Here is a 24,824-nt window from a genome sequence, read left to right on the forward strand (position 1 = left end):
GTGGGTCTTAGTCCTGAAACCACTCACCCCTAACTCACTCTGCATACTCAATCCCGATGCTCTCCTACTTTCCCAGCTTTACGTCCAACGTCAGTATCCATTCTTGCTTTCCTGGGTAAACACTGATAGCCCTCTCCTCCTGGCTGGGCCACTCCCCTGGGTAAACACTAATTCCTATTTCCACCCCCACCTTTCTACTCCTGGGCCAGTTTCATGCCTTGAATAGACTCCCTGCGGCCAAGCTCCATGGTGGCTCTTGATGATGTCACTCAAACTTACATGAGAAAATTCAAACAAAAAAGATTAAGAAATTAAGTTATATTTCATCATCTCTATGTCCTTTCTTCTGATTTGCCAAATTAGGCTAAAAGACCAACAGAAAAACAGCTGCCAATTTTAAACACTTCCAAAGTCATTCCTCTAGGAAAGACAGCAAAATTACTAACATGAATGATGGGATGAATTTTTCCTGGTCATTTTCAAACCACTTAGATAGCTAGAACCAGAGGAATCCCCCCAGGCACTTTACCCCTTAGCCATGGAGAATGCTGACTTTTTTTTACTTTCAGCCAATTATATGGTAAATATAATTATTAGTTTTATCAGAAAATATTGTACATACAGGTGATTTCTGATGCATAATTTTATTAAAGGCAGAGATGGTCACTTCTTCTAGAGAAACAGATCTCTGAGGTTAGAATGGAAGATAATGAAACGAGAGATTTCACTTTATAATTTACCTTTGTTAAACTATCCCGGAGCATGTCAATTCTATTATGAAAGTATTACTTCGACATTGTATAACCAGTTATTAATAGAAAACATACATGCCAAAAAACCTTAAATTCTGTAATCTTCAAGTCAATCATCAACTTTTCTTGGATTTTTGAAGACCCAAAAAGAAAAATAATTTCAAACAACAGCACTCAAACACCATATGCATTTGTAATGAGGCACAGCAACCAATTTTTTTTTTTTTTTTTTTGAGATGGAGTCTCAGTCACCCAGGCTGGAGTGCAGTGGCGTGATCTTGGTTCACTGCAACCTCTACCTCCCAAGTTCAAGTGATTCTCCTGCCTCAGCCTCCCGAGTAGCTGGGACTACAGGTGCCAGCCACCACACCCAGCTGATTTTTGTATTTTTAGTAGCGATGGGGTTTCACCATGTTGCCCAGGCTGGTCTTGAACTCCCAAACTCAAGTGACCTGCTCACCTTGGCCTCCCAAAGTGCTGGGATTACAGGTGTGAGCCACTGCACCCAGCCCGGCAGTCAATTTTAAGCCTCGTATTTTCCAGGTTTTAGCTTAATAATCCTCATTAGTTTTTCAGATTTTTGTCAGTCTTGTTTTGGTGCTATTTTGCCTTACTGGGCCTAAACAGAATATTAAAATAGATTAATAATCCATACTGAGAGTAGAGTATAAATGGGTTTCTCACTCCTTAGGGACACAAGTGGAAACAACACATCCCATGAACACAGGTGAATGCCCCTGGTTATCCCTGAGCTGGGCAGTTTCACACAATCATTTTTTCTCTGAGGCCAAAGTCTGTGGTTTGATCATCTTAGCAGCTTCCAGAACAGAAAGTAGGTTTACTTTGTCTCCAAATTCTTTTTCTCGGTGCTCGAGAAGAATGCCCTAAAAGGAAACAAGAGGTAATGTCAGTCCTCATCCTAAATCGCTCGTTCATGAGACAGGCATTGAGGACCAGCTGTCTGTCAAGCCTTTTGCTTAAACAGCAAAGGACACAGATCCAAATATGGCCTGGCTCCTGCCCTCAAGGAGTTCAGTCTTTGAGGGAAGATAGACCGGGGAAGGCCACATCTATCTGGCCTGTACCAGCAGCTCTCAAGAAGCAGGAAGTCAGAAGCGATAAAGCACGACAAGGACAAGCAGGGAAGGCCTCACAGATGATAAAGCATGGAGGGTAACCAGGATGTTTACAGGTAGAGAAGCAGGTAAAAGAACATACTAGGTGAAGAGAAAAAAAATGAAGCTAACACAGAAAGGCCCAAAGGTGTGGAAGTGGAGCTCAGAGGTTAGACTTCGGAAGGCACTGAACGACCATCTAAAAGAGAGACCCTCTTTTTCCTTTAGTCTCCTAAGAAACTGGAAGTCATTTTCTTCTCATACAGTGATACCCCATACGCAGGATACCCCAAAGTTATCTAAAGTCAGAGGTGGTGAAAAAAAAAAAAAAGACAAAATAACATGTTTGAGATCAGCATCAAGGAATCCTTGTTAGAGTTCTTTGATTCATTACATCTGGAAGCTCATCTTAAAAAGAAAATCTGTAAATACACTGTGTCATTATTTACAGAGACTTTAAAAAAAAAAGTCCCAGCACACTGTGGTGATTATGGGGAAGAAGATCAGAAAATTATATTTACTTGCTCAATAAACCATAATACAGACATTAAAAACACTAACAGGCTGGGTGCAGTGGCTCACACCTGTAATCTCAGCACTTTGGGAGGCTGAGGTGGGCGGATCACTTGAGGTCAGGAGTTCGAGACCAGCCTGGCCAACATGGTGAAACTCAGTCTCTACTAAAAATACAAAAATTAGCCGGGTATGGTGGCTCAAGTCTTTAGTCCCAGCTATTCAGGAGGCTGAGGCAGGATAATCCCTTGAACCTGGGAAGCTGGAGTGCAGTGAGCCAAGATCATGCCATTGCACTCCAGCCTGGGTGACAGAGCGAGACTCCATCTAAAAAAAAAAAACAAAAAAAAACACCAACAAAAAACTAAGAATATAATAATGACATAGGAAAATGTTCACAATATACTGTTAAATGAAAAAAGAACATCTAGTTTAGTAAGGTATAATTTTCTAAAGCAAAGCAAAACAAAAGGAAAGTTCACTCAGCTTTGTTCCAATGGATTATCCATGGTGGTTGAGCTCATAGGATGGTTTTCCACACCTTCTAATATTCTGCTGTTTTTAAATTTTCTGTAGCGCAAATACTCTTTTTATTTATTTAGAGATAGGGTCTTGCTCTGTTTCCGAGGCTGTAGTTCAGTGGTGCGACCATAGCTTATTGCAGCCTTGAACTCCTGTGCTCAAGAAATCCTCCTGCTTCAGCTACCCAAATAGCCAAGACTACAGGTGCATGCCACCACGCCGGCTAAACTTTTTTATTCTTTATAGAGATGGGGTTTTGCTATGTTGCCCAGCTACTTCTTCTTTAAGAATGCTTTCAAGATTGTTATTAAAAAGAAAATTCAGGCCAGGTGCGGCGGCTCACGCCTGTAATCCCAGCACTTTGGGAGGCCGAGGCGGGTAGATCACATGAGGTCAGGAGCTTGAGACCAGTCTGGCCAACATGGTGAAACCCTGTCTCTACTAAAAATACAAAAATTAGCTGGGTAAGGTGGCAGGTGCCTGTAATCCCAGCTACTTGTGAGGCTGAGGCAGGAGAATCGCTTGAACCTGGGGGTGGAGGTTGCAGTGAGCCGAGATCGTGCCATTGCACTCCAGCCTGGGCAACGAGAGAAACTCTGTCTCAAAAAATAAAAAATAAAAAATAAAAAAAAGGAAATCCCCACCACCCCAATTTTAGACTACAATAACTCTGCACCCAACAAGAACTGAGGTAAGTCCTGAAGTTCAGCTAGCCAGTTAACCTTCCACCTGGGAGAATGAAGGCCAGGGGCTCCAGGGAATACCAACAAAGTCAAACACACCTAGCAACATCAGAAACGTGCCAGTAGGGCCCATGAGCACCAGATGAGTCATCACCAGGCAAGAAAAGGCTGGCAGGCATGCCAAGCCCTGCCCTAGAGGCCATGAGAAGGCAGAGGCAGGTAGGGGAAGGAACCCCACAGTGTCCAAGTGGGAAGAGGATGGGCAATCCACTAGGGAAGTGGCCTGCCCAAGCATAAGGATATCAGGAAGTGGTCGCTAGGAAACACCTCCAAGGAGAGGCTAGGGGACAGGCAGGACAGGAGAGGCTAGGGGCTGGGCAGGACAGGGCAGGGTCTCCGGAGTTTGACAGATTTGAGTTCTTAAGTTTCATTTCCATTGTACCACTTAGCTATGTCTTTGGCTGAGTTATTTTAAATCTCTAGGCCCACTGCTGTATATGTAGATGGGAATAAAAATGCCTAACATCCTAGATTGGTTGTGAGGAAGACATGAGATCATGTACTTAAGCACGTAGAACAAGACAGGCACTTATTGGTAACCATTATTACTAAGACATTTTGACAGATTTACCAGAAAATTAGCAAATAGGTTTATGATAAATCAGACACCATTTTATGTTTAATTCTAATACAGTCAAGCGAATCAGTTACCAAGCTGTAAAAGGAAGATGTAAGAAATCAAGCTTAGGCCGGGCGTGGTAGCTCACGCCTGTAATCTCAGCACTTTGGGAGGCCGAGGCAGGTGGATCACGAGGTCAGAAGATGGAGACCATCCTGGCTAACATGGTGAAACCCTGTCTCTACTGAAAATACAAACAAATTAGCCAGGCGTGGTGGTGGGTGCCTATAGTCCCAGCTACTCGGAAGGCTGAGGCAGGAGAATGGCATGAACCCAGGAGGTGGAGCTTGCAGTGAGCCGAGATCGCACCACTGCACTCCAGCCTGGGCAACACAGTGAGATTCCGTCTCAAAAAAAAAAAAAAAAAAGAAAGAAAGCTTAAACTTGAAGGATTTCTGTTCCCTTTTATTCCTCCCAAATTGGGAAGAGTATGTAATTATCAACATTAAGAGTGAGATCCAACAATGCAGATAAACCCCATCTTTCTACAGAAAGAAAACACTTTCTACACGTTAATGTCATATTCAAAATTGACAGAGACAGGCCTAGAAGTCAGGCCACCAGTTTCCACGTCCTTCTCCCATACCCTTCCCTCATCCACTTGCTTTTTTGAGAGGGAGTCTTGCTCCGTCACCTAAGCTGGAGTTCAGTGGTACAATCTCAGCTTACTGTAGCCTCCACCTCCTGGGTTCAAGCGATTCTGCTGCCTTAGCCTCCCAAGTAGCTGGGACTATGGGCGCATGCACCACTACACCCGGCTAATTTTTTAAGTTTTTCTTTAGTAGAGATGGGATTTTGCCATGTTGGCCAGTCTGGTCTGGTCTGGAACTCCTGGCCTCAAGTGATCCGCCTGCCTTGGCCTCCTCCCAAAGTGCTGGGGTTACAGGTGTGAGCCACCACGCCCAGCCCCCTCATCCACTTTGCCCCATTCCTGCTACACATCCTCTTGGCCTCTGCTGACACTGCCCTCCAGGGCGGGGGAGCCACCATGGCTCAAGGCTGCCTGGACTCTGACACAAACAACTGCCCACTTGACTCTTGGGCCTACAGAGACCCCATTCCTCCTTTCCACACCTTCCCCTAGGGCTCCATGCTGCTTGTGGAGCCTCAGAGCCAGGACCTGTAATAACAGCCTGTTTGCAAAGGAGTCAGATACCTTTCCTAGGCCAGCCCTGACACCAAGATCCCCACAGGAAAAAGCATCATCTCCCCGCCACCTCCTTGCCACTTCCCCTAATTAGGCCTGGTTCTATTCCTTATTTTCTCCTCTTATTTCTTTTCTATCATCCATCCATGGTGGCCTGGAACACTGCAAGGGAATAAATGTAAAAACAGAATAAAACTATGCTTTTGTTCAAGCACAGAAAACAAAACTTAAAGTCAGCAAACCCGGGTTCAGGCCCCAGCAGTGCCACTGATGAGCTGTGCTCCTTGTGCAGCTGCTCATCCCTTCTCAGTTCTAAGTTCCTTGTCTGAAAAACGATCAAACTGTCTCATGGTGTCACTTTGATGAGTGAGTAGATTCAAGTATGAGGTACTAGCAGAGAAAGATGTGTGATAAACAACAACTGCCTTCCCTTCCCTTCCCTTCTTCATGTTCCCTGGCTTGCTAGAAGGAAGGCTAGGAGACCCAAAATGGGGAAAGTCAAACCCTACTCCTGCCTCTGGTTGGGGTCTCATGCTCACAGACACAGACACCTACAGACCACAAGTAAACACCAAGAACTCACCTGCTTTCCTGATCCCACCACGAAAACTCCCCCAAGGATGAAGCCTTCTCCTTCCAGGTTTCCAGAGAAGCCTCCGTTCCAGGCTCGGAAGAAGTTGTACCACACTCCCAGACGGATAAATCCCATAAACATCATCTTCCGCCTTTGTGGACCATAAAACTTTTTCTACGGAGTGAGAAAGATCCCATATGAGTACTCTACATGCCTGCCTTCCTCAAGCAGGAAAGGCCACCGACGGAGCACTGGTTCTCAGGCAAAGACTCAAAAGGCTGCTGGTTCCAGTCTTCTCTCCCACCCCACACACACACACTGCCCACATCCAGGTCCACTCTTTTTTCTTTTTTTTTTTTTTTTTGAGATGGAGTCTTGCTCTGTCACCCAGGCTAGAGTACAATGGCGCAATCTCAGCTGACTGCAATCTCCACCACCTAGGTTCAAACGATTCTCTTGCCTCAGCCTCCCAAGTAGCTAGGATTACAAGTGCCTGCCACCACGCCCAGCTAATTTTTGAATTTTTAGTAGAGACAGGGTTTCACACGTTGGCCAGGCTGGTCTTGAACTCCTGACCACAAGTGATCTGCCCACTTCGGCCTCCCAAAGTGCTGAGATTACAGGCATGAGCCACAATGCCCAGCCAATCCAGGTCCATTCTCAACTGCCAAGGAAACAGAACTCTGCTGGGTCCAGTTTCTGACCTCAAGGTAGGCCTGACCTAGGGTGACACCCATAGCTTTCAATTCTGACTCTACCTTCTCACTGGCCTTCCACCTGACAGGATGGTAACAGTGCTACCATCTGCAGAGGTGGGAGCAGAAGAGAAAGAAAGAAATGAATTAAGGGACAGGGTGTGGGGCTTTGCACTAGGCCCCCAACAGTGGAGGACCTGTTGGAGTTTCAGCTATTTCCTACTCTCCCAGTTCACACGGCAGGAAAGGCTTAAGTAATACAGATGCTCCTCAACTTACAATGGGATTATGTCCCTGTAAACCCAACATAAGTTGAAATATCTTATATTGAAATGCATTTAATACACCTAACCTCATAGCTTAGCCTACACTACCTTAAACATGCTCAGAACACTTTCATTAATCTACAGTTGAATAAAATCATGTAACACAAGCCTGTTTTATAATGAAGTGTTGAATAACTTATGTAGTTTATTGAATATTGAATGTGAAAAACAGAATGGCTGTATGGGTTCTTGAAGAAATGTAGAAACTAAAAGCTTATCACTTCTGCACCATCACAAAGCTGAAATATCATAAGTCAAACCATCAGATGGTCAGGAATTGTCTGTAACTGAGAGGACAGCTTTAAAATGTCTGATCATGCTCTGCTCACGGGGCTGAAAAAAGGCCTTGCACGTTCAGGACAGCTGAAGGGAAGGCCAGCCTCCAGCTCCAGGTCAGACACGCCTGGGCCACCCGACTATCACACAGCTGAGCACAATCCCCAGCACTCTGTGTCTAAAAGCCTGCCAGCACACACACCTTTTCATCCAGGAAGATTTCTCCTTTGAAATAAGGCTGGAAATCCTTCACTTCGGTCCTGATGTGCTCCTTTACCACTGCATAGAGGGGGACGCCCAGCTGGTCCAACATGCTTTTCAGGGAGGACAGATCCGCAGCTTCCTGTGGAAGACACAACGGTTCAGGGACATCTGTCCCAGCTGGCTGTGGGCCTCCACATAGGGTGTCAGATTTCCTCCGCAGCCCAGGCTCCTTGTCTTCTCCAGTGGGAAGCAGAGGCAAGGCTCCTGTTATGGCTGTCCTAACCACAGCCTGGGCGCAGCCATACCCAAACACAACCTCTCCTCCTGCTCACAATGCTTCTCTCCTGCCTCATATCCCAGCCCCTTCCCTGCACTAGACCAAACGAACACAAGGGCCCAGTCAGACACACGCTCCTCTGGCCATAACCTTCCTTCTCTCTTCAGCTCAAACCTACCCTCTGGAAAGGTATCCCTGTTCTAAAAAGATCTCCCTGGCTAGTCCACCCTGAAGTAAAGCCCTGCTTCTCTGTGCATATCCTATCTTCCCTGTTTGGTGACATTTTCTGTACTAAGTCTGCATGTTACCACTAAGTTGAATGTTGTCTCTTAAATTCCCAAATGTTTCTAATGTTAGAAACTATGTCTTCCATTTCTTGGAACCCTCAGTGCCTAGAACATGGCTGGGTATAAAACAGGTGCTAAATACCAGGTGGAAAGATTTGAAGGGGGACAATGGGGAGAATGCAGCTGAGCTGAGAGATGTAGACACCCTTGACTCTCAGGAACTGTGAGCTAGATGAATGAGGTAAGCTGCATGAGTCATGGTAAAGCTTCAACATTAAGAACTCAATTTTTTTTCACATTTGGTGTCAGAATTAAAAGAACGAGCAGCAAATCCTTTTAAATGCAGTCTACTCATCTCCAATACAAATACACTGTTGTATGGTTGCAACTACATTTAATTTTTCATTTGTTTTCTAGAGTAAGAAAAAAGACAACTAATGAGGCAGAACTGATTATATTTATCAAGAGTTTTAGTGACTGGCAAATCTTGCCCTAGAGCAGAGGACTACAATGTTTGATATAATCAAAAACCACCTTTTTGTGATATGAAAGGTCTTTTTTGAGATGGAGTCTTGCTCTGTCGCCCATGCTATTCGCCCATGCTGGAATGCAGTGGCACAATCTCAGCTCAATGCAACCTCCACATCCTGGATTCAAGTGATTCTCACGCCTCAGCCTCCTAAGTAACTGGGATTATGGGGCGCACCACCATACCTGGCTAATTTTCTGTATTTTTTAGCAGAAATGGGGTTTTGTCATGTTGGCCAGGCTGGTCTTGAACTCCTGACCTCAAGTGATCCACCTGCCTTGGCCTCCCAAAGTGCTGGGAGTACAAGTGTGAGCCACCGCACCTGGCCTTTTTTTTTTTTTTTTTTTTTTTTTTTTTTTTTAGTCTTGCCCTATTGCCTAGCTACAGGGGCACAATCATAGCTCACTGTAGCCCTGAACTCCTGGGCTCAAGCAATCCTCCTGCCTCGGCCTCCTGAGAAGCTGGGACTACAAGTGCACACCACCATGCCTGGCTAATTTTTTTTTTTTTTTTTTTAAGAGAAACAGGGTCTCGCTATATTGCCTAGGGTGGTCTCAAATTCCTTGGCTCAAGTTGATCTTCCCACTTCATCCTTCCAAAGTGCTGGGATTATAGGCGTGAGCCACTGCACCTGGCTGAGATGAAAGGTCTTACTCACTTTTCCTGGCTCTTTACTCCCGGTGTGGCACTATACAAAGGCATGACGTGGAAACTGAGTCACATACCTGCTATTTAGGCCATTCAAAATAACTCAGACTGCCATCCACCCATCTTTTTGGAAACATAAGTTTCCACTAAATGTTCTATGTCGGCACAGATCAGTACAGAGGAAAACATTATAATTAGGGAGAGCTGTTGCTCTTGGAACCTTCTGGATTTTAATGGCCCCAAAAAATCAAGTCAAAACAGGCTTCCATGCTGTTGCTAACTTGTCAGCCATTGCTGACTTAAAAATAGAGGAAGGGGCCATAAGCCAATATACATAGGTGACCTCTAGCAGCTGGAAAAGGCAAAAGAGATGGATTCTCCCCTATAGCCTTCAGAAGGAATGCAATCAGTTTCCGCTTTGAAATTCTGACCTCTAGAACTACAAGATAAATCTGTGCTGGTTAAAGCCATTGAGTTTGAGGTAATTTGTTACAGCAATAGGAAATTAATACATCTCCCCAATTAGGGTGGCTTTGTTACAACCTCTGTAACTGTTTCCTCCTCTGTAATGAGAATAATAAAATGAGAGTAAAACAACAAGCTATATTTCCAAGGGCTATGGTGAGGACCCACTGAGATAGCAGGCACACAGTGCCCTGGGGGTAGGGTACTGCAGGCATCACATGTATCCAGCAATGCAAGTAGATTCTTCACCAGCCCAATCACACAAGCATGGAGAGATCGGCAAGGCTGAAAGGTGGTGCCTCAGGGAACCAGAAGAATGATGATGACAATTTGGACAGGGCCACAGCCACTGCTTGAGATGCAAAGTTGTATCAAGAGCAGGAACACCGTCATTCCCAGTTTTCTCCCAGGCAGGGCAGTAATTTCAGAATCTGGGTCTTCTGCCACTGACAGGCTGTGTGATCACAAACAGGCCACTAACCACTCTGGTCCTCAGTTTGCCCACCTACAAAGGGACAAGGCTAGATCCAAGTATTTGCAGTGTTCCTTCTGACACTAGCATTTTGTGTTTCAACAATCACAGTTCCTTCCTTCCATTGATAAGCTCCATTACACATAAATAGATGATGTTTTCCCTTCAAGGGGCCAACCTGGAGACCACCCAGTCAGTGAGCTCCAACTTTCAACAAACTCTCATGCCATATGCACTACTGGCATGACTAAAATCCCACTGAGCTACAGATTCAATGCCGAGAGCGCACAGCAAGGAGGCAGAGCTAACATGTGAGTATGCGGCTCTCAGTTGTCCACGATGGACTCTAGGAGCTCCCCAAGGAGACAGAGACAGGCAGATCTGCTCTAATAGGTGGCCTTGAAGTGTTTCCTCTGACACTGCAGCTTCATCACAGGGAGGGACTGATCACACCTGAATAGGAGGAATCCAGGCACCTCATATGTCTGTGCTGAGCATCAGAAGCACGGAATTGGACCTGGTCACTGCCCCTGATTAAACTGGAAGATGGTCCAGGACTCAGAAGGTATAGCACAGGGTGAAAGGCTTGGGAATACTAAGGGAAAGTCAGATGTGTTGCTAACCCCAGTAGGAGAGGGTGAGTTGTTTAAAAAAAAAAAAAAAAAAACAGAAATAGAGCACAAATCATAAGAAATACCTAGAGCAAATAACAGAACAGACCATGTGGGTAAAAGGCTAAAGGTGGCTTACGGGCCCTTGGTTCTGGCCAGAAAACAATGGCCCCTACTTGCCAGGATCGTTCTCTGAATAGATCTCATCTGCACTCACCTCTCGACACAGGAAACAGCCTGGCCTCCGCACGGCCATAATCACAGCTCCATTTTTTTCCCATAGCTCCTTTGCTTTCAAAGTCCTTGGTTCTAAGGGAGAAAAAAAGGAAATTCGGTATCTCCTCCTGGCCCAGCCCCGATCACTAAGCAGCTCATGAACCACACTAAGTCCAGCTGAGGTCAGAGACCCGGGCCTAGCAGAGGACCTGGACAGGCATTTCACATGTGGGGAAAAACACACAGGAAACACAGACCGAATACTCACCTTCCTGAGGAAAGTTAACCAAGCTTAAGAATCCTATTATACACCCAGTAGGTCCCTCCCACCATGAAAATCTTTTTTCCAACCTGAACATTCAGAAGTGGGACGTTTCTGGAAAACCGGCCATTTTGTCTATTGCCGATGTCATCAGATATTGTATAATAATCCTTTAGAACAGAAACATGGTCCAAACTGAAAGAGTCTCAAATTTTTAACCTAAATATGGTAACTGCAATATTATTAACAGAGGAGGATAGAAGATGCCTAGGAATAAAATGCTTTGGGGTATTAGAGTACTGTAGTTCAAGCCCAGCTCTAAGGTCCAACTAAGTCTGAATCTAGTTGTGTAACCCTAGGCAAGTTATTTTTGCTCTTTGAACCTCAGCTTCCTCATTTGTAAAATGCAAATATCTAGTAGTTCCACTTTGGGCTACAGGGCATATTGAAAGATGAATATAAAAGTGCTCACCACAATGTCTGGTAATACAGAGTTGGTGAGGGCTCAATAAATATGAGCCCTTATTATTTTAGTATTTCCCAGAGGGATCCATACTCCTGTGGATGTTATGTGGGGGAAAAAAAAAGTGGGGTCAGGTGGGTGAGAGGGTGAGGAGAAGAGTCTGTAATCAAATAAGTAAGATTGGGAAACCCTGGATTGAACAAAGCTTAACAGGTCTCTCTCTCTTAGTACCTTACTAAGGTGACCTACTATAAACCTGTACAATCTCCTGCCTTCCTTTGGCAAGCTTCCTTACTTACTAAACAGATGACGATGACTTCCACCTGGGGGGCTAACACGGTAACCATGCCATCAATGAGACCTTCACCACTCCAACTCTCTTGCCACACCACTGGCATGACTGAAATCCCACCATGCTGCAGCTCTAACACTGAGAGCACACAGCAAGGAGGCAGAGCTAACACATTTGAGTGTGTGGCTCTAAGCTGTCCACAATGGACTCTTAGTGGTCCCCCCAGAAGAGGGAGACAGGCAGGTTTGCTCTAACGGGCGACCTTGAAGTGATTCCTCAGACACCGCAGCTTCTTCACAGGGAGGGGCTGGCCATGCCTGAATCAGCAGCAATCCAGACATCTCATTCTAAAAAGCATATGTCTGTGCTGAGCATCAGGAGCATGGACTTGGATGGATAAAAGGTGTCTCTCATACTTGTTCACTCAGGAACTCCTTTTAGTTTGACGATCCCACAAGCCTGGAATTCCTCAGAATACACTCTGGAAGCACTGGTTTAGTAAAAGATTGTAATTATTACTAAATATTATGGAGCAATTTCTCATTATAGTTACAGAGACAACAACAGAGAATGAAAAATGCTTTTGATAAGAAAAGCTAAAATATAAAACAGCACTCAAGCCAAGCACAACTCTGTAATATGTACACATGGAAAGGAATACGCCAAAACATAAATTACTGTGTTAGGGTAATACAATTACTGCTAGTTTAAAAATTGTTATTAAATTTTTCCTAATGTTGTTACATTATCTTTTCAATTAAAAAAAGGAGAGAGTTTAGAAAGAAAACAGTAAGTAAGCCTGTGTCTCAGCTCCTTGGAAAAGTACTGAGACCTGAAGGGTCACCACTTACCCTTCTCCAGTGTTTTCAGGTCTATATCCTCCAGGTACTCCAGTGCTGCTTTCTGGGGCTTGGACAGAAACACGTCTGTGTTGGCAAGCAGCAACGCCAAGGCAGCAGCCCCCAGGGCTCCTGCACCAATGGACCACATCCCCATGGTGAAGAAACTTGGGTCCTGGAGGAAAGACATTTCTGGAGATTGAGAAGAAGGAAGAAGGCGTTACTGCTCCCACAGGGTAGCTGGAATTTCATCTTCCAGGCAAGGCTCTGGCAGGACAGCCAACCAGGAGGTCAGGACAGAGGAGGGGAGCAGCAGTGTCAGAGGCGAGACTGGACAAGGGCTGCTAAGCACCTGCTGCCATCAGAACTTGGGGATGCAGCACACACATGGAGGTTCCTGCACCATGGAGCTCACCAGGGCATCAGCAGTGATGACAGAGAAAGGACAGCCGTCTCAAATGCTTCTCTTGCTGCTCTCTCTTCTCATGCCCAACGCTGCAGCCCCCAGCTCCTGTGGAGCTGTGCCGAACTATGTCCCCTGTAGGCAGACTACTTCCTCATTCCCCTCCTCATCAATGCCTAATTCTCCCTCACAATCCAGGTGGCTCAGGATCACGTGCCTGGGTAGGGGCAGCTTTCTCTTCTGTGATCAGAGGATACTTAGAACACCAACCACACTGTTTTGTTCCCCTATCTTCTTTCCTCTTTAGTTTGAGGACCCTCCAAAAACAGGGACCATACCCTACCCATCAAGCCCCCACTACCCTACCCATCAAGCCCCCAGCCCGTGCCCAGCAGGGCCTCATTCATTATAGGTAGGTAGTAATTTATCCCAATTGAGAAGAGCTTTATTTCTCCCTCATTATAAAAACAAAATAGGCTTACAGTAAATGAAGAAAATACATGAAACCATAGTTGATAAGAAAGCAAATACTCTCTGAAGCTACCACCCACTGATGGCCACTGTTAAACACTGGTGTTTAGTAATCTGACTTTTTTCTCCTGTGAACAGAACTACACAGATGTCTGCCAAACAAATGCAGGTGTTATATCAGAAAGAGGAGGTCCTGGCAGGGCACGGTGGCTCATGCCTGTAAACCCAGAACTTTGGGAGGCCGAGGCGGGTGGATCACGAGGTCAGGAGATCAAGACCATCCTGGCCAACATAGTGAAAACCCTGTCTCTACTAAAAATACAAAAATTAGCTGAGCATGGTGGCGCACGCCTGTAATCCCAGCTATTCGGGAGGCTGAGGCAGGAGAATCGCCTGAAACCGGGAGGCAGAGGTTGCAGTGAGCTGAGATCGTGCCACTGCACTTCAGTCTGGTGACAGAGCAAGAGTCAGCCTCAAAAAAAAAAAGAAAAAGAAAAAGAAAAGGAAAGAGGAGGTCCTATGGCATCTGCAGAGGAGGCTGGGCAAAAGATAGCTCCATTAAGGTAAGGGTCCCTGCAACTGAAATGGAGCTCCAGGCGGGTTCTGTCAGAATTCAGCCTTGTTCCTGACTTCTGCCTGGGTGCCTGAGGCTGTCTCCAGCTAGGAAGACTTGTGCCTGTGGGTGGGAGCTCCTGGAAGAAGCCCACAAGGTACCCCCACCTCCAGCCTTCCTTCTCCCAACAACCACTTACAATATCTATCTTTCCACTTGGTCCTCACGCCATCCTAAGCTCTGGCATACCCTGGTGCCTTCCTCCCTAAGTACCAGCCTGCTTCTGTGTGCTTAGATCACCGGGGATAGGCCTGGGAGTGGGTAATTGTGTGGCCCACCTGACCCCAGCCCATCGAACCTCCAACTCAAGTCTCCCCTGCAGGACTTGGCCAGGAGAGGATATCTCCAAAGGATCAGGAAAGGCCCTGGAAATCCGAATGTCACTGCCAAGGGTGGGGGCTGTGAGGGGTGCACTGCATGAGGTGGGGGTGGGAGTGAGTTGGTGGTGACTTTGGGAAGGAAAGGGTAGGCCAGACTAGCACTGAAGCCACGTGGAAATTCAGATTTAAGAAATAAAAGAGGCAGCCATAAAAAAGAATGAAATCATGTCCTTTGCAGCAACATGGATGGAGATGGAGACCATCAGCCTAAGTGAACTAACCCAGAAACAGAAAATCAAATATCACATGTTCTCATTTACAAGTGGGAGCTAATCAATAGTACACATGGACATAAAGATGGAAATAACAGACACTGGGGACTGCTGAAGAGGGGAGGGTGGGGGGCAGGGTGGGGTGAAAATTACCTATCAGGTATAAGGGTCACTATTTGGAAAACGGGTACACTAGAAGCCCAGTCTCCATCACTACACAATATACCCATGTAACAAATATGCATATGTACCCCATGAATCTGAAATTTTTTTTTTTAAAGGAATGAGAGAGAACCTTGGTTGAGAACAGTGGCTCATGCCTGTAATCCCAGCATTTTGGGAGGCTGAGGCAAGAGGGTTGCTTGAGCCCAGGAGTTTGAAACAAGCTTGGACAACATGGGAGGACCTTGTCTATAAAAAATCAGCCAGGCATGGTGGCACATGCCTGTGGTCTCCGCTACTTGGGAGGCTGAGGTGGGAGGATCACTTTAGCCCAGAACTCCAGCCTAGGTGACAGAGCAAGACCTTGTCTTTAAAAAAGGAAAAAAAAAGAAGAAAAGAAGTTCCAGGTAAGGTGGGTAACCAAACAAAAACAACATCTAAGAAAGAGGAATTTGGCATCTATATACTTGGGAAGAGGAAAAAGAAGGGGAAAATCAGTGCCTGTGTGTGTTGGGGAAGGGGGTGCTGTTATGGTGTGTCTGACATGAAGGACCTGTGCTGAGAAAGAAGAGTTTCTTACTACCCACTATTCAAAATGTAACCCATAAATGGCACCACCTACAAACACAGAATCTCAACCCCCACCTTCGAACTAAGGAATCTCACACTGCCTTTTAGTCAGACTGGCAGACAATTAATTCATAAGCACATTAAAGTTTGAGAAGCATTGTGTTAGAGCAAAGAATTCAGGACTTCGTGCTTGGTTGGCCATCAGCCGCTAGAATAAAGTCAAGTCACGAGGGCGGTCTGGCCCTGGAGAGCTGGGCCCTCCGCCAAGACCCTGAGAACAGAACATTACAGACATGCACACATCTCTACCCCTCTGCCTGGAATATCCTATTTCATTCTGTGCTTCACGACTCAAAGGCCTCTTTAAGAAGGCTTCCCTGATGTTCTGCCAGCTCCCTACTTTCAGCCTCCCACTTCTACCCCCAAGAGGTGTTGATTCACCCCCTCCTCAGTTCTGTGTCCAAACGTCACCCACATTTCTCCTGATGTGCTTGACACACCAGTTTGGACCTGTCAGATTTCTCTCCTTTGGGGACATTCTGCAGTTTATCTCTGAATCTCTCATGCCTAGCACAGCGCACATCTGGTACAAAGCAGGCTCACCACAAGTGCATGCTGAAAGGTATTCAACAGAATTGAATGACAAAGACAATGGCTTACGGACAACCAAAGTTCTTGGGACAAACAGGAAAGAATCTGACACAGGCCTGTTTCCAATTCTTTAATTTGGCAAGTTACGCATTATTGGATTATAGTTCACAGAACAATTAGGAGGAAAACCACAGCTCTTATCTCTTGCTGTAAATAAGAAATTTCCCAGAGCCTGGAACAACTTCTGTACCTTTATGCATTTCCAAAACGTTTCTGGATTTCTGACTTGTGTGTATGACTCAGGGGCACACGGAATGGTCTCTGATCACAGATTTGATGGGCATTTCTATGTCAGAATACAAAGACCAGCTTACATCCACCCCACAAATGGACTCCCTCTGACTCCTAGGACACATCAGTGCATTTAGATAGTCCAGGGCCCCTCACAGTCAGCTCCACGTTTTTCCAACACACCCCTGCCGCACTCAGAGGCAAACAGCCTCCACCTTCCCACTGCCCAGTGATGGGCGTTTGGCATGTTTGCTCCTAGGCACAAGGGAATTCAATTCAACTAGACCCAACATTTATTTCCAAACATTTATTCAGCACTGATCTGTTCAATAAATGATGATTTGGGAGGACATAAAATGATACACAATCCTCAAGAAAATATGGACCTGGCACACAAATAACAAAAAAATCAAGTGCGAAGGTGAGGCAGCTTGGGCAAGGTATGGGCATGAGGCTATGGTGGTGCAGGAATGACAGCCAGTCTGGGTAGCCACAGATGCACCCAGAAGGAAGTGGCTTTGGAGCTGGTGTAGGACACAGGAGGCAGCATGGACAGGCTACGTTGGGATGGGGCCAGCTAAGCTGGGAGACAGCAGGCTGACTGGGGCAGGTGTCAGTACTAAAGGAACCCTGAGAACTCAAACTTCTATGTTCCAAAGCCCCCATCTCCATACCTCAAGTTCAAGGGCTGGGTACAAGATCCAGTCCGCAAAATCCCCAGAAGTGCTGCCTTCCAACCTCCCACTGTGATCCTGGAAGTGTGAGCAGAGAATCAGTCCTCTGGGGCGGTGGACCCCATCCTCAGGCACTGCAGCACCATGCTGAGAGTGTTATCAGGAGCAGTGGTGAGCGTCAGGCCTCTCCATGGACCGAACGCACCCAGCGGGCCTCTAGCAGCCCAGTTTTGTGCCAGAGAGCAGCACAGAAAATTCACTTTCAGGAATAACTGGCGAGCACACAGGCCTAGCCTCTTACCCAAGTCCCCTGGGCTACAAAGCAACTCCCATCCTGGCATGTCTTGAAGCATGTACTACTGTGACTTGCTGCACAGTGAGCAGACCCTGAATTCTGAAATCACAATTATCACTAGGCACAAAAAAGGACAATCAAAGGAACTTCAATTTCTAAACAGAAACGATGCATTTTCACATGGTCCTGTAAGATTGCAGAGGTATGCAGGCCAGCAATCCTTCCTACCTCTGCAGTCAGTGGTCTTAGAAGCCAGTCAGTAATGGCCTAATTTCATTCACTCAATAGTCTTGTGATGGAAAGATTATCCTGTTTAGCAGCTAACGCTGAGGTTCAGAGTTCAGTAACTTCCCCTGTGTCACAGAGCCAGCAGGCAGCGGTACCATAACCTGGACCCGAGTCAACAGGAATAGGACTCCAAAGCTTGAAAGACTACCTTTCCTCCTCACACATTCAGAAGTGGGTTTACATCTGCTATAACTGTTGATTAACAAAGAAAAAAGAAAGAAGTGGGTCCTGGAGATCCAGGAGTATGATTCCCTTTGTCTTAAAGAGAACTTTTTAAAATCACCTTATTTTTTCAGTCATCATGTACAGTCAAACCATGTTTACTCTAATGGAAATTTACCATATACCAGATGTTCCTTCTCTTTCCTCCTCCTTTCTGTCCCCCATCTATTAAGGAAAGGGTCAGTTTCTCTGGAACAGAATAGCAGGGTTGTTTACAGAAGAGCCAGCCCCCACCTGACACAGCTGTAGCATTCATTTCCCCACTGCTGGGCTTATCTCATCCACCCTCTCCCACAGAAGATGAAGCAGGATAAAGCCACAAACAAACAACAGCTGTGGTAGCTCAGAGTGGCAGCTCTGGTCTGAACACGGGGGCAAGAGGAGGAGACCCAGTGGGGCTCCCTAAGCTAAGCTGAGTCAATTCCTCCCCAGGTCCCATTTTTTATTTTCAACTCCGTGAGGAGGTTCCTAATGATCCCCAGTGACATCCTATGAGTCTAACAAAAACAGGTCACTTTGGAGTCAGAACATTCTAGGTTCCTCACCACCACCCCTACCCCCAATTTCAGTTTCCAGCTTTGAGACCCTGTCTTTTCCCTATACAAGGCAACTCCCCTCCTCACATGGTCTCCTACCCCCAACCTCGGACACTTCAAACTTGGGAACAAGGTACTCACCATCCACAGCGTCCACACCTCTGCTTCTCCTGACAAAGAAGCATACCCAGGGGTGAGCAGGCGGGCCTGGGCAGGCAGCAAGGGGAAGGCTGGAGGCGGGACTAGGTCCCTAGGCTCAGTCACTCCACAGGCAGAACCAGGCCACCCAGAAACCCTGGGGCTCCTTCAGCTGCCAACAGCCAGTCTCCAGAAAACATCTAAGTGGAAAGCTGCCATGGCCCCCTAGCCCTTCAAAAAGTTGAGCAAAGCTTTGAGTCATTTGCAGTCATGCAGATTATAACATTTCCCAAGTGCCACCAGACTCCTTCTCTGCTATCCAGTGCAGACTAAAGAAGCAAAGCCTGCACACAGCCCACATGTCACACTAGTGCAAATAAAAGATGTCCCTTTCTCTGTGGCTCCTTATGCAGCCTGTTCCCTTGTCCCATTTCTCACCCCCAGCCTGGAAAGTCAGCTGGCACCTCTGAGGTCCCTCACCTGCTGTCTATTCTTTACCTCCCTTTGCTTTCCCTTCCTTTTCTGCCACATCAGTGGCTTCCCTCAACCCACACTCCCTTCCTGGGTGACTTCTCCTTCCAGCACTTCACCCACCACTTTGTTATTGACTTCCAAGTTCCCATTGCTATTCTGACCCAAAGTTTCCACTTGGGGATTTTGTAGGTATCTCTGTTGTACCACATCCAAAACTAAAGTCTACTTCTCTGCTGGAGTTCCATGGCTCAGTAGATTCAGGGTGGGGTGGGGCGGGGGCGGGGATTCACATTTTACTGTTCATTTGCCTTCACTGCCCACATCAACTCAGGAGGTTCTGTCCGTCTTGTAAAATGTATCTGCTACCCATCCTCTTCTTGACCTCACTGCTGCTGTCCAAACCCAGGACCCTGTAACTCTGTCCCTAGCCTATTTCAAGAACCACAGAACTGAACCTGGCTGGTTCTAGTCTGGTCCTCTATAGTTTATTTTCCATGCCGTAGTCACGGCGATCCCAGCACACCCCAACCTGATTACATCCTTGCCTTGCGTTCAGGCTCTCACTAACTCCTCAGCATGCCAGCCGATGGTGCCCTCCACAGCTTGGCTTCAGCTCACCATTCAGGCCTCACCTCTGCCCCTGCAGCACCCTTTTCAGACCACTCCCTGTGCAAGTGTTGTTCATGTTGTTTCCTTTGCCTGGCATGCCCCCCCCACCCATGCCAACCACGTAAATGCCTACTTATTCATAAGGCCCAGCGCACATAACACTTCCTCTCCAAACCCTTTCCTGAAAGCCCCGACAACTGACTGCTCACTCACCTCTTCTATAGCATGCATGTGTGTGCGCACACACCCATAACCCTGCACAATGCACAAATGGATTTTGTAAATTTTATTTATTTACATGTCTGTCTCCACAATATGGTGGCACAATGTGTTGTCGTCTTCATTTCTACATCCCCAGCACTCAACACAGATCCCGGTAATTACCAGGCATTAAATGTTAATGAAATGATCTGAATTCTACTCTTAGAATTCCACAGTGTGGCAGACTTGGAACTTATAGCTACTCAATTCCAATTTCAGCTCAGTATGAAAGGTAATTTTGGACAGGGCTAGCTTGACATTAAAGAAAACACTCTAGCTTGGGACTTAGGTAACCTTAGGCTGGGTCCTTATTCTCCTGCTCACTAGCAGGGCAATCTGACTTAAGCTATGAAGACAACTCGGGGCCTGGATCTCATCACCTGTATAGACAGAGGAAGGAACTCAAAATTATATGAGGCTGTCTTAGCTCTGACATCCAAAGACTCTAAAGTACCATGGGACTGCAACTACAGGGATCTGATGTCCAGAAAGCCATGGGAAGCCCTGCCACCACTGTTCTCCTGCTGGTGTGCACATTCACATTGCCTCCTTCCCGGGGCCTAACTCCTGACTGTTCCAGGAGCTGCCTCTGGGCAGGAACTGATAGTCTTAATGAAACAAAGTATCAGCACTGGGTGAGTTAATTCATGTCTGAAACAAGTAGAGACAGCATCATATTCTAAACATCAAGGGTACACCTGCCCAGCCCAGCCCCACCCAGGGAATCCTCCCTCTTCAGAATGAGCGGGCCTGAGGCAGAGACAGGGGAGAAGCAAGAAAGGGTGCTGAGGGAGACAAAAAACTAAGAGTGCACATGGGCCTCCTTGCCTCAGGCCCTCAGTGAACAAGGCTTGAAAGGATGCTTCATCTTCCTTCTCTGATCTCCTCTGTTCCCCTCTCCTTCCCTCAAAGCTCTCATTCAGCTCCATTTTACTGAGCAAATGGAGAAACTAAAGCTCAGAGAAGGAGCTGGCTAGTCCAAGGTCACATGGGAAGAACAGGTTGTCAGTGGCTGCGCTGGGACTCAGGTCTGGGTCTCCCAACTTCCAGTCCATAACTGTTTATCCTGTATCGGACACGATGAGTCCTGGGCAGCCAACCACAGGCCAGTGGCCTCTAAGGCTAGAACAGCATAGGAGTCCGGGCTCAGGAAGTGGGGCCCTGCAGGTCTTGAAGCCTGTTCACTGGCCTCAGGCAAGCTAAGAGCAAGACTGCCCCTAAACAGGGCCTGGGAAATCTGCTGCCTGGAGAGAACATCAGCCTCTCCCAAGCCCAATCCTTGGTAAGCATCTTAAAATCCAAAGCCAAATGTCTTAAGGGTCTCGTTGCCTAGTCTCCGCTGAGAAGTTATTCTGCACCTCTTCTCCCCACAGGAACAAGACTCTGTCCATCCCTGTCTAGCAGACTGATGATGCAGGCACACAGAGCCTTACGAGCAACAGATGCCCTTCCACCCATCCTTGTCTTCAAACACCACAAAACTAGTCACTTGCAATGAGCTCTCACCTACTTGTCTCAGTCTCCAACTCTCAGCCCTGCTCCTTGGGGTGTGTATCTGCCTGGTTCTGGCCCAGCCCTACTCTCAAATGCCAGATTCAGAAACCTCTGAATAGATGCTGAAAGCAGCACCAGCCCCCACATTCCTCACTCTTGGGCGTATCTCAGGGTTTTCCAGTAGCTGATTATGTCCTCTTGTTTCCTCAAGCTGTAGCGGCCCCCCAAAGAGCAAGCCATTCTAATCTCACTTGCACAACCTCCTGTCTGGGCTCCATCAAGTTACATGGGTGTGGATAGGAAGGCAAGGCAATACCACAGAAGACACTGGGTTAAAAGCCAAAAATCCTGGGTTTTCTCTCTTTGAGAGTTATTTTATCCCTCTGAACCTCAGTGTCTTCTTAAAAACAAGGGCACCTTAAAGAGTTGTCAAAAAGATTGTATAAGAAGGGCAATTTGCAATGCAGCAATGCACTAGAGTACTGCAAAGCAGCATTATCTTTCTCTCCTTCGCAGGGCTCAGATTCACTCATGCCCCTATAAAGACAGGATATCTGAAGCAGGACAGACACAAAATACTGAACTTGGTCTGATGGGAACACTGACTTGTCTCAGCCCCTTCCCGCTCCATGCTATTCCTGTAGTAGCCAAAACTGCCTCCTGCACTAGCAGCGCCAGAGAAGGCAAAGGGCACTGCCCAGCTGTAATTTCCCTGTGCCAGAGGCCACTAAGCTCAGAGGTGAGGCTGGCTCCCTGCACAGCACCTCGGGATGGTTCTTGCCACACAAGCAGCAGCAGAAAACCTGGAGCTTCTGCTCAACATTTCACAAAGAGGCAAGAATCCAACTGGCAGAATAGCTGCCTTCTTTTTTTTTTTTTTTGAGACGGAATCTCGCTCTCCCAGTCTGGAGTGCAGTGGCTCCATCTCAGCTCACTGCAAGCTCCGCCTCCAGGGTTCACGCCAATCTCCTGCCTCAGCCTCCCGAGTACCTGGGACTACAGACGCCTGCCACCATGCCTAATTTTTTGTATTTTTTAGTAGAGACGGGGTTTCACTGTGTTAGCCAGGATGGTCTCAATCTCCTGACCTTGTGATCTGCCCGCCTCGGCCTCCCAAAGTGCTGTGATTACAGGCTTGAGCCACCGCGCCCAGCAGCCTTACTTATTAGATAGGGACAGAGCCCGGGGCTTGAGCCCTAGAGTTCCAGTCCTATCCAAACTTTCTGAGCACCATTTAAATGACACAAGATTAGACAATCATCAGAAATGTCTTTTGTACCCCTTCAGGAGTAATGCAGAAGGTCTCAACTAAACGACATGCTCTTATAAAAGAGGGGAATATAGGAAAGGTCCACACCAAGAACAACTAATACCTAACTTTAATAATTCTTGCAAGCTGTATAAACCTGGACAAGGAACTGTTCTGCATCAGTAAAATGGGAATGCTTAATTACCTTCTACAGAGTTGCAAGAATCAAATGATTAAATGTATAGGAGGTGCCTTGTGAAGTACCTCACAAAAAATGCAATAAATACGATGTATAATTCTTCTTTATTTCTAGAGCAATGATTACCCTCAAAACGTTATTTGTACCCAAAATGAAGTTTTCTGATGAATGAGTATGGTAAGGAGTCGGGGTTTGCAGCCGAAATCCCAATCCTCATTCTCCAAAGCTGGGCCCAAGCAAGAGCATTCAAGACTATTCAAGCTGACTCCTTCACACTGCTTTTCAAACCAAATCCTGATTATTTTCTTTTTAAAAAACCACCTGCCAGGTTCAAAGGAAAATACATTAAAATAAAACAAAAAAAAAGCTGAGTTCTGGGTTGCTGGGCTGTGGAGACAGCATGGTATGGTAAGAAAAAGAGGCGCAGGAGCAGCTGTGAACCCCGGTCCGACAGTGGACTCCCGGGTGCGCCTCCTTCCCACAGCCCTGGTCCTGCTGGGCCTTAATTTCCCTTCCTTTGCCTCTAACCATCTCCACCTGCGCCTTCACCTCCCGCCCCAGCAACAACCCTGGGGGCAGATTGTACATCTATCTTTTCATTCCTAGACCTCAGCAGGGTTGTTAAGTTTACAACTGGGCTCTACCTAATTTAAAGTCAGGTGTTTGTGACTCTTGGGAAAGAGGGGGAACAGGTGTCTCTCAAACGCTGAACGACGCTAGAAACCGTGCCCTCTTAAAAGACACGACCCTAAGTGGGCACAGAGACGAGGACGAGGACTGCCGGGTCCACATCTGGGGCTGGTCCAGCCGGGCCACCCCCAGGCTCACGCTCCAGGGCAGAGCCCTCTCCTCTGTTCCTTGTCCCAACAATTCACCAAGATCGGCGCCACCGGCGTCACTCAAGGCTCGGGGGCGGGGACAGAGGGGCCCCTAGCCCGCCGCAGCAGCGCCGGGTCCCGGGTCTCCGACGCCCGTGCGCAGGGTTTTTCCACCGGCCGCCGCGCAGGGTGGCGGAAAGGACGTCGTCCTCGGAGGGAGCGCCAGCGCTGCGGTGGTTCCTAGGAAAGTTGACGCGAGCCGGAGGGGCGCGCCTCACCAGCCCAGCACCCACCCTACCGCGCGCCGCCAGCCCTGCCTCAGTTTCCCCGCTTACGCCGCGACAGGCCCCGCCTACAGACATCACATGCCTCGCGGAGCCCCGCGCGCAGCACCCACCTCAAGTGCCTCTCTTCTTTTGGCCTTCTCCCGCCCCGACGCCCGGGCGCTGAGGGGCCAAACCGCCCGGCCCCGAGGGTCCCAGGGGCGGGCCCCGCGCCTGCGCAGCTTCGAGCCTGCGCTCCCTCGCACGCCGCCGCGCCACCGCGCCACCGCCATGTGACCCGCCCCGCCCCCCCGTGGGAGGAGCTCCGGGCCCGCCCCCGCCTCGCCGACCTCCTGGCCGCGGTCTCCCAGCCCGGGTGGCGCTCGGGCGTGTGCTTAACCGGTCCTTTTACGCACAGCGCTCGGTCGGTCCACTCCTCGTGTCCGCGAACCGAGGCCCCGATGCGTTCTTCAGGGTGCTGCCTGGGGCAAAAGAAGGCGCTGGACACCCCTAATGGAGTCTGGAAGCACCTGTCCTGCAGCCGAGGCCGGCCAACTTCCTTCCAATCTTCAGCCTGGTTTAGAATAGCTCTTTTGATAGTTTTGTTTTGTTTTGTGTTTTTAACCTCCATGGGGAGGGAGAATCTTAAGGACCGACACATTCCGATGAGCCCCTTCCAGTTCTATGTACAGATTCAGAATTGCCAGCCTCTATCCTCCACCCACATTCCCTTTCATCCGCAGTGCTGACTATGGGGCAGAGAA

At 47.6% G+C, this 24,824-nt stretch overlaps 1 protein-coding gene across 3 annotated transcripts; it reads right to left on the reverse strand.

Annotated features, from left to right (window-relative positions):
• Nucleotides 1-625: 625 nt before the first annotated feature.
• Nucleotides 626-24,360, reverse strand: PRXL2A (peroxiredoxin like 2A). 3 transcript variants are annotated; one of them, XM_010387305.2, is made up of 6 exons: nucleotides 24,195-24,360; nucleotides 12,860-13,039; nucleotides 10,993-11,084; nucleotides 7,485-7,625; nucleotides 5,995-6,159; nucleotides 626-1,636 (listed from the first exon to the last, which is right to left on the reverse strand). In XM_010387305.2, the coding sequence occupies exons 2-6, from the start codon at nucleotides 13,035-13,037 to the stop codon at nucleotides 1,523-1,525; spliced, it is 690 nt and encodes a 229-aa protein (XP_010385607.1). In that variant the 5' UTR covers nucleotides 13,038-13,039; nucleotides 24,195-24,360; the 3' UTR covers nucleotides 626-1,522. The 3 variants fall into 3 exon arrangements, with proteins under 3 accessions (XP_010385607.1, XP_010385606.1, XP_030796876.1); XM_010387304.2 differs by having other exon boundaries at nucleotides 12,860-13,022; nucleotides 24,195-24,355; XM_030941016.1 differs by lacking the exon at nucleotides 24,195-24,360 and adding an exon at nucleotides 18,697-18,919.
• Nucleotides 24,361-24,824: the final 464 nt, after the last annotated feature.

This window comes from Rhinopithecus roxellana, chromosome 11 (genome assembly GCF_007565055.1).
Source record: "Rhinopithecus roxellana isolate Shanxi Qingling chromosome 11, ASM756505v1, whole genome shotgun sequence".
Classification (NCBI taxonomy): domain Eukaryota; kingdom Metazoa; phylum Chordata; class Mammalia; order Primates; family Cercopithecidae; genus Rhinopithecus; species Rhinopithecus roxellana.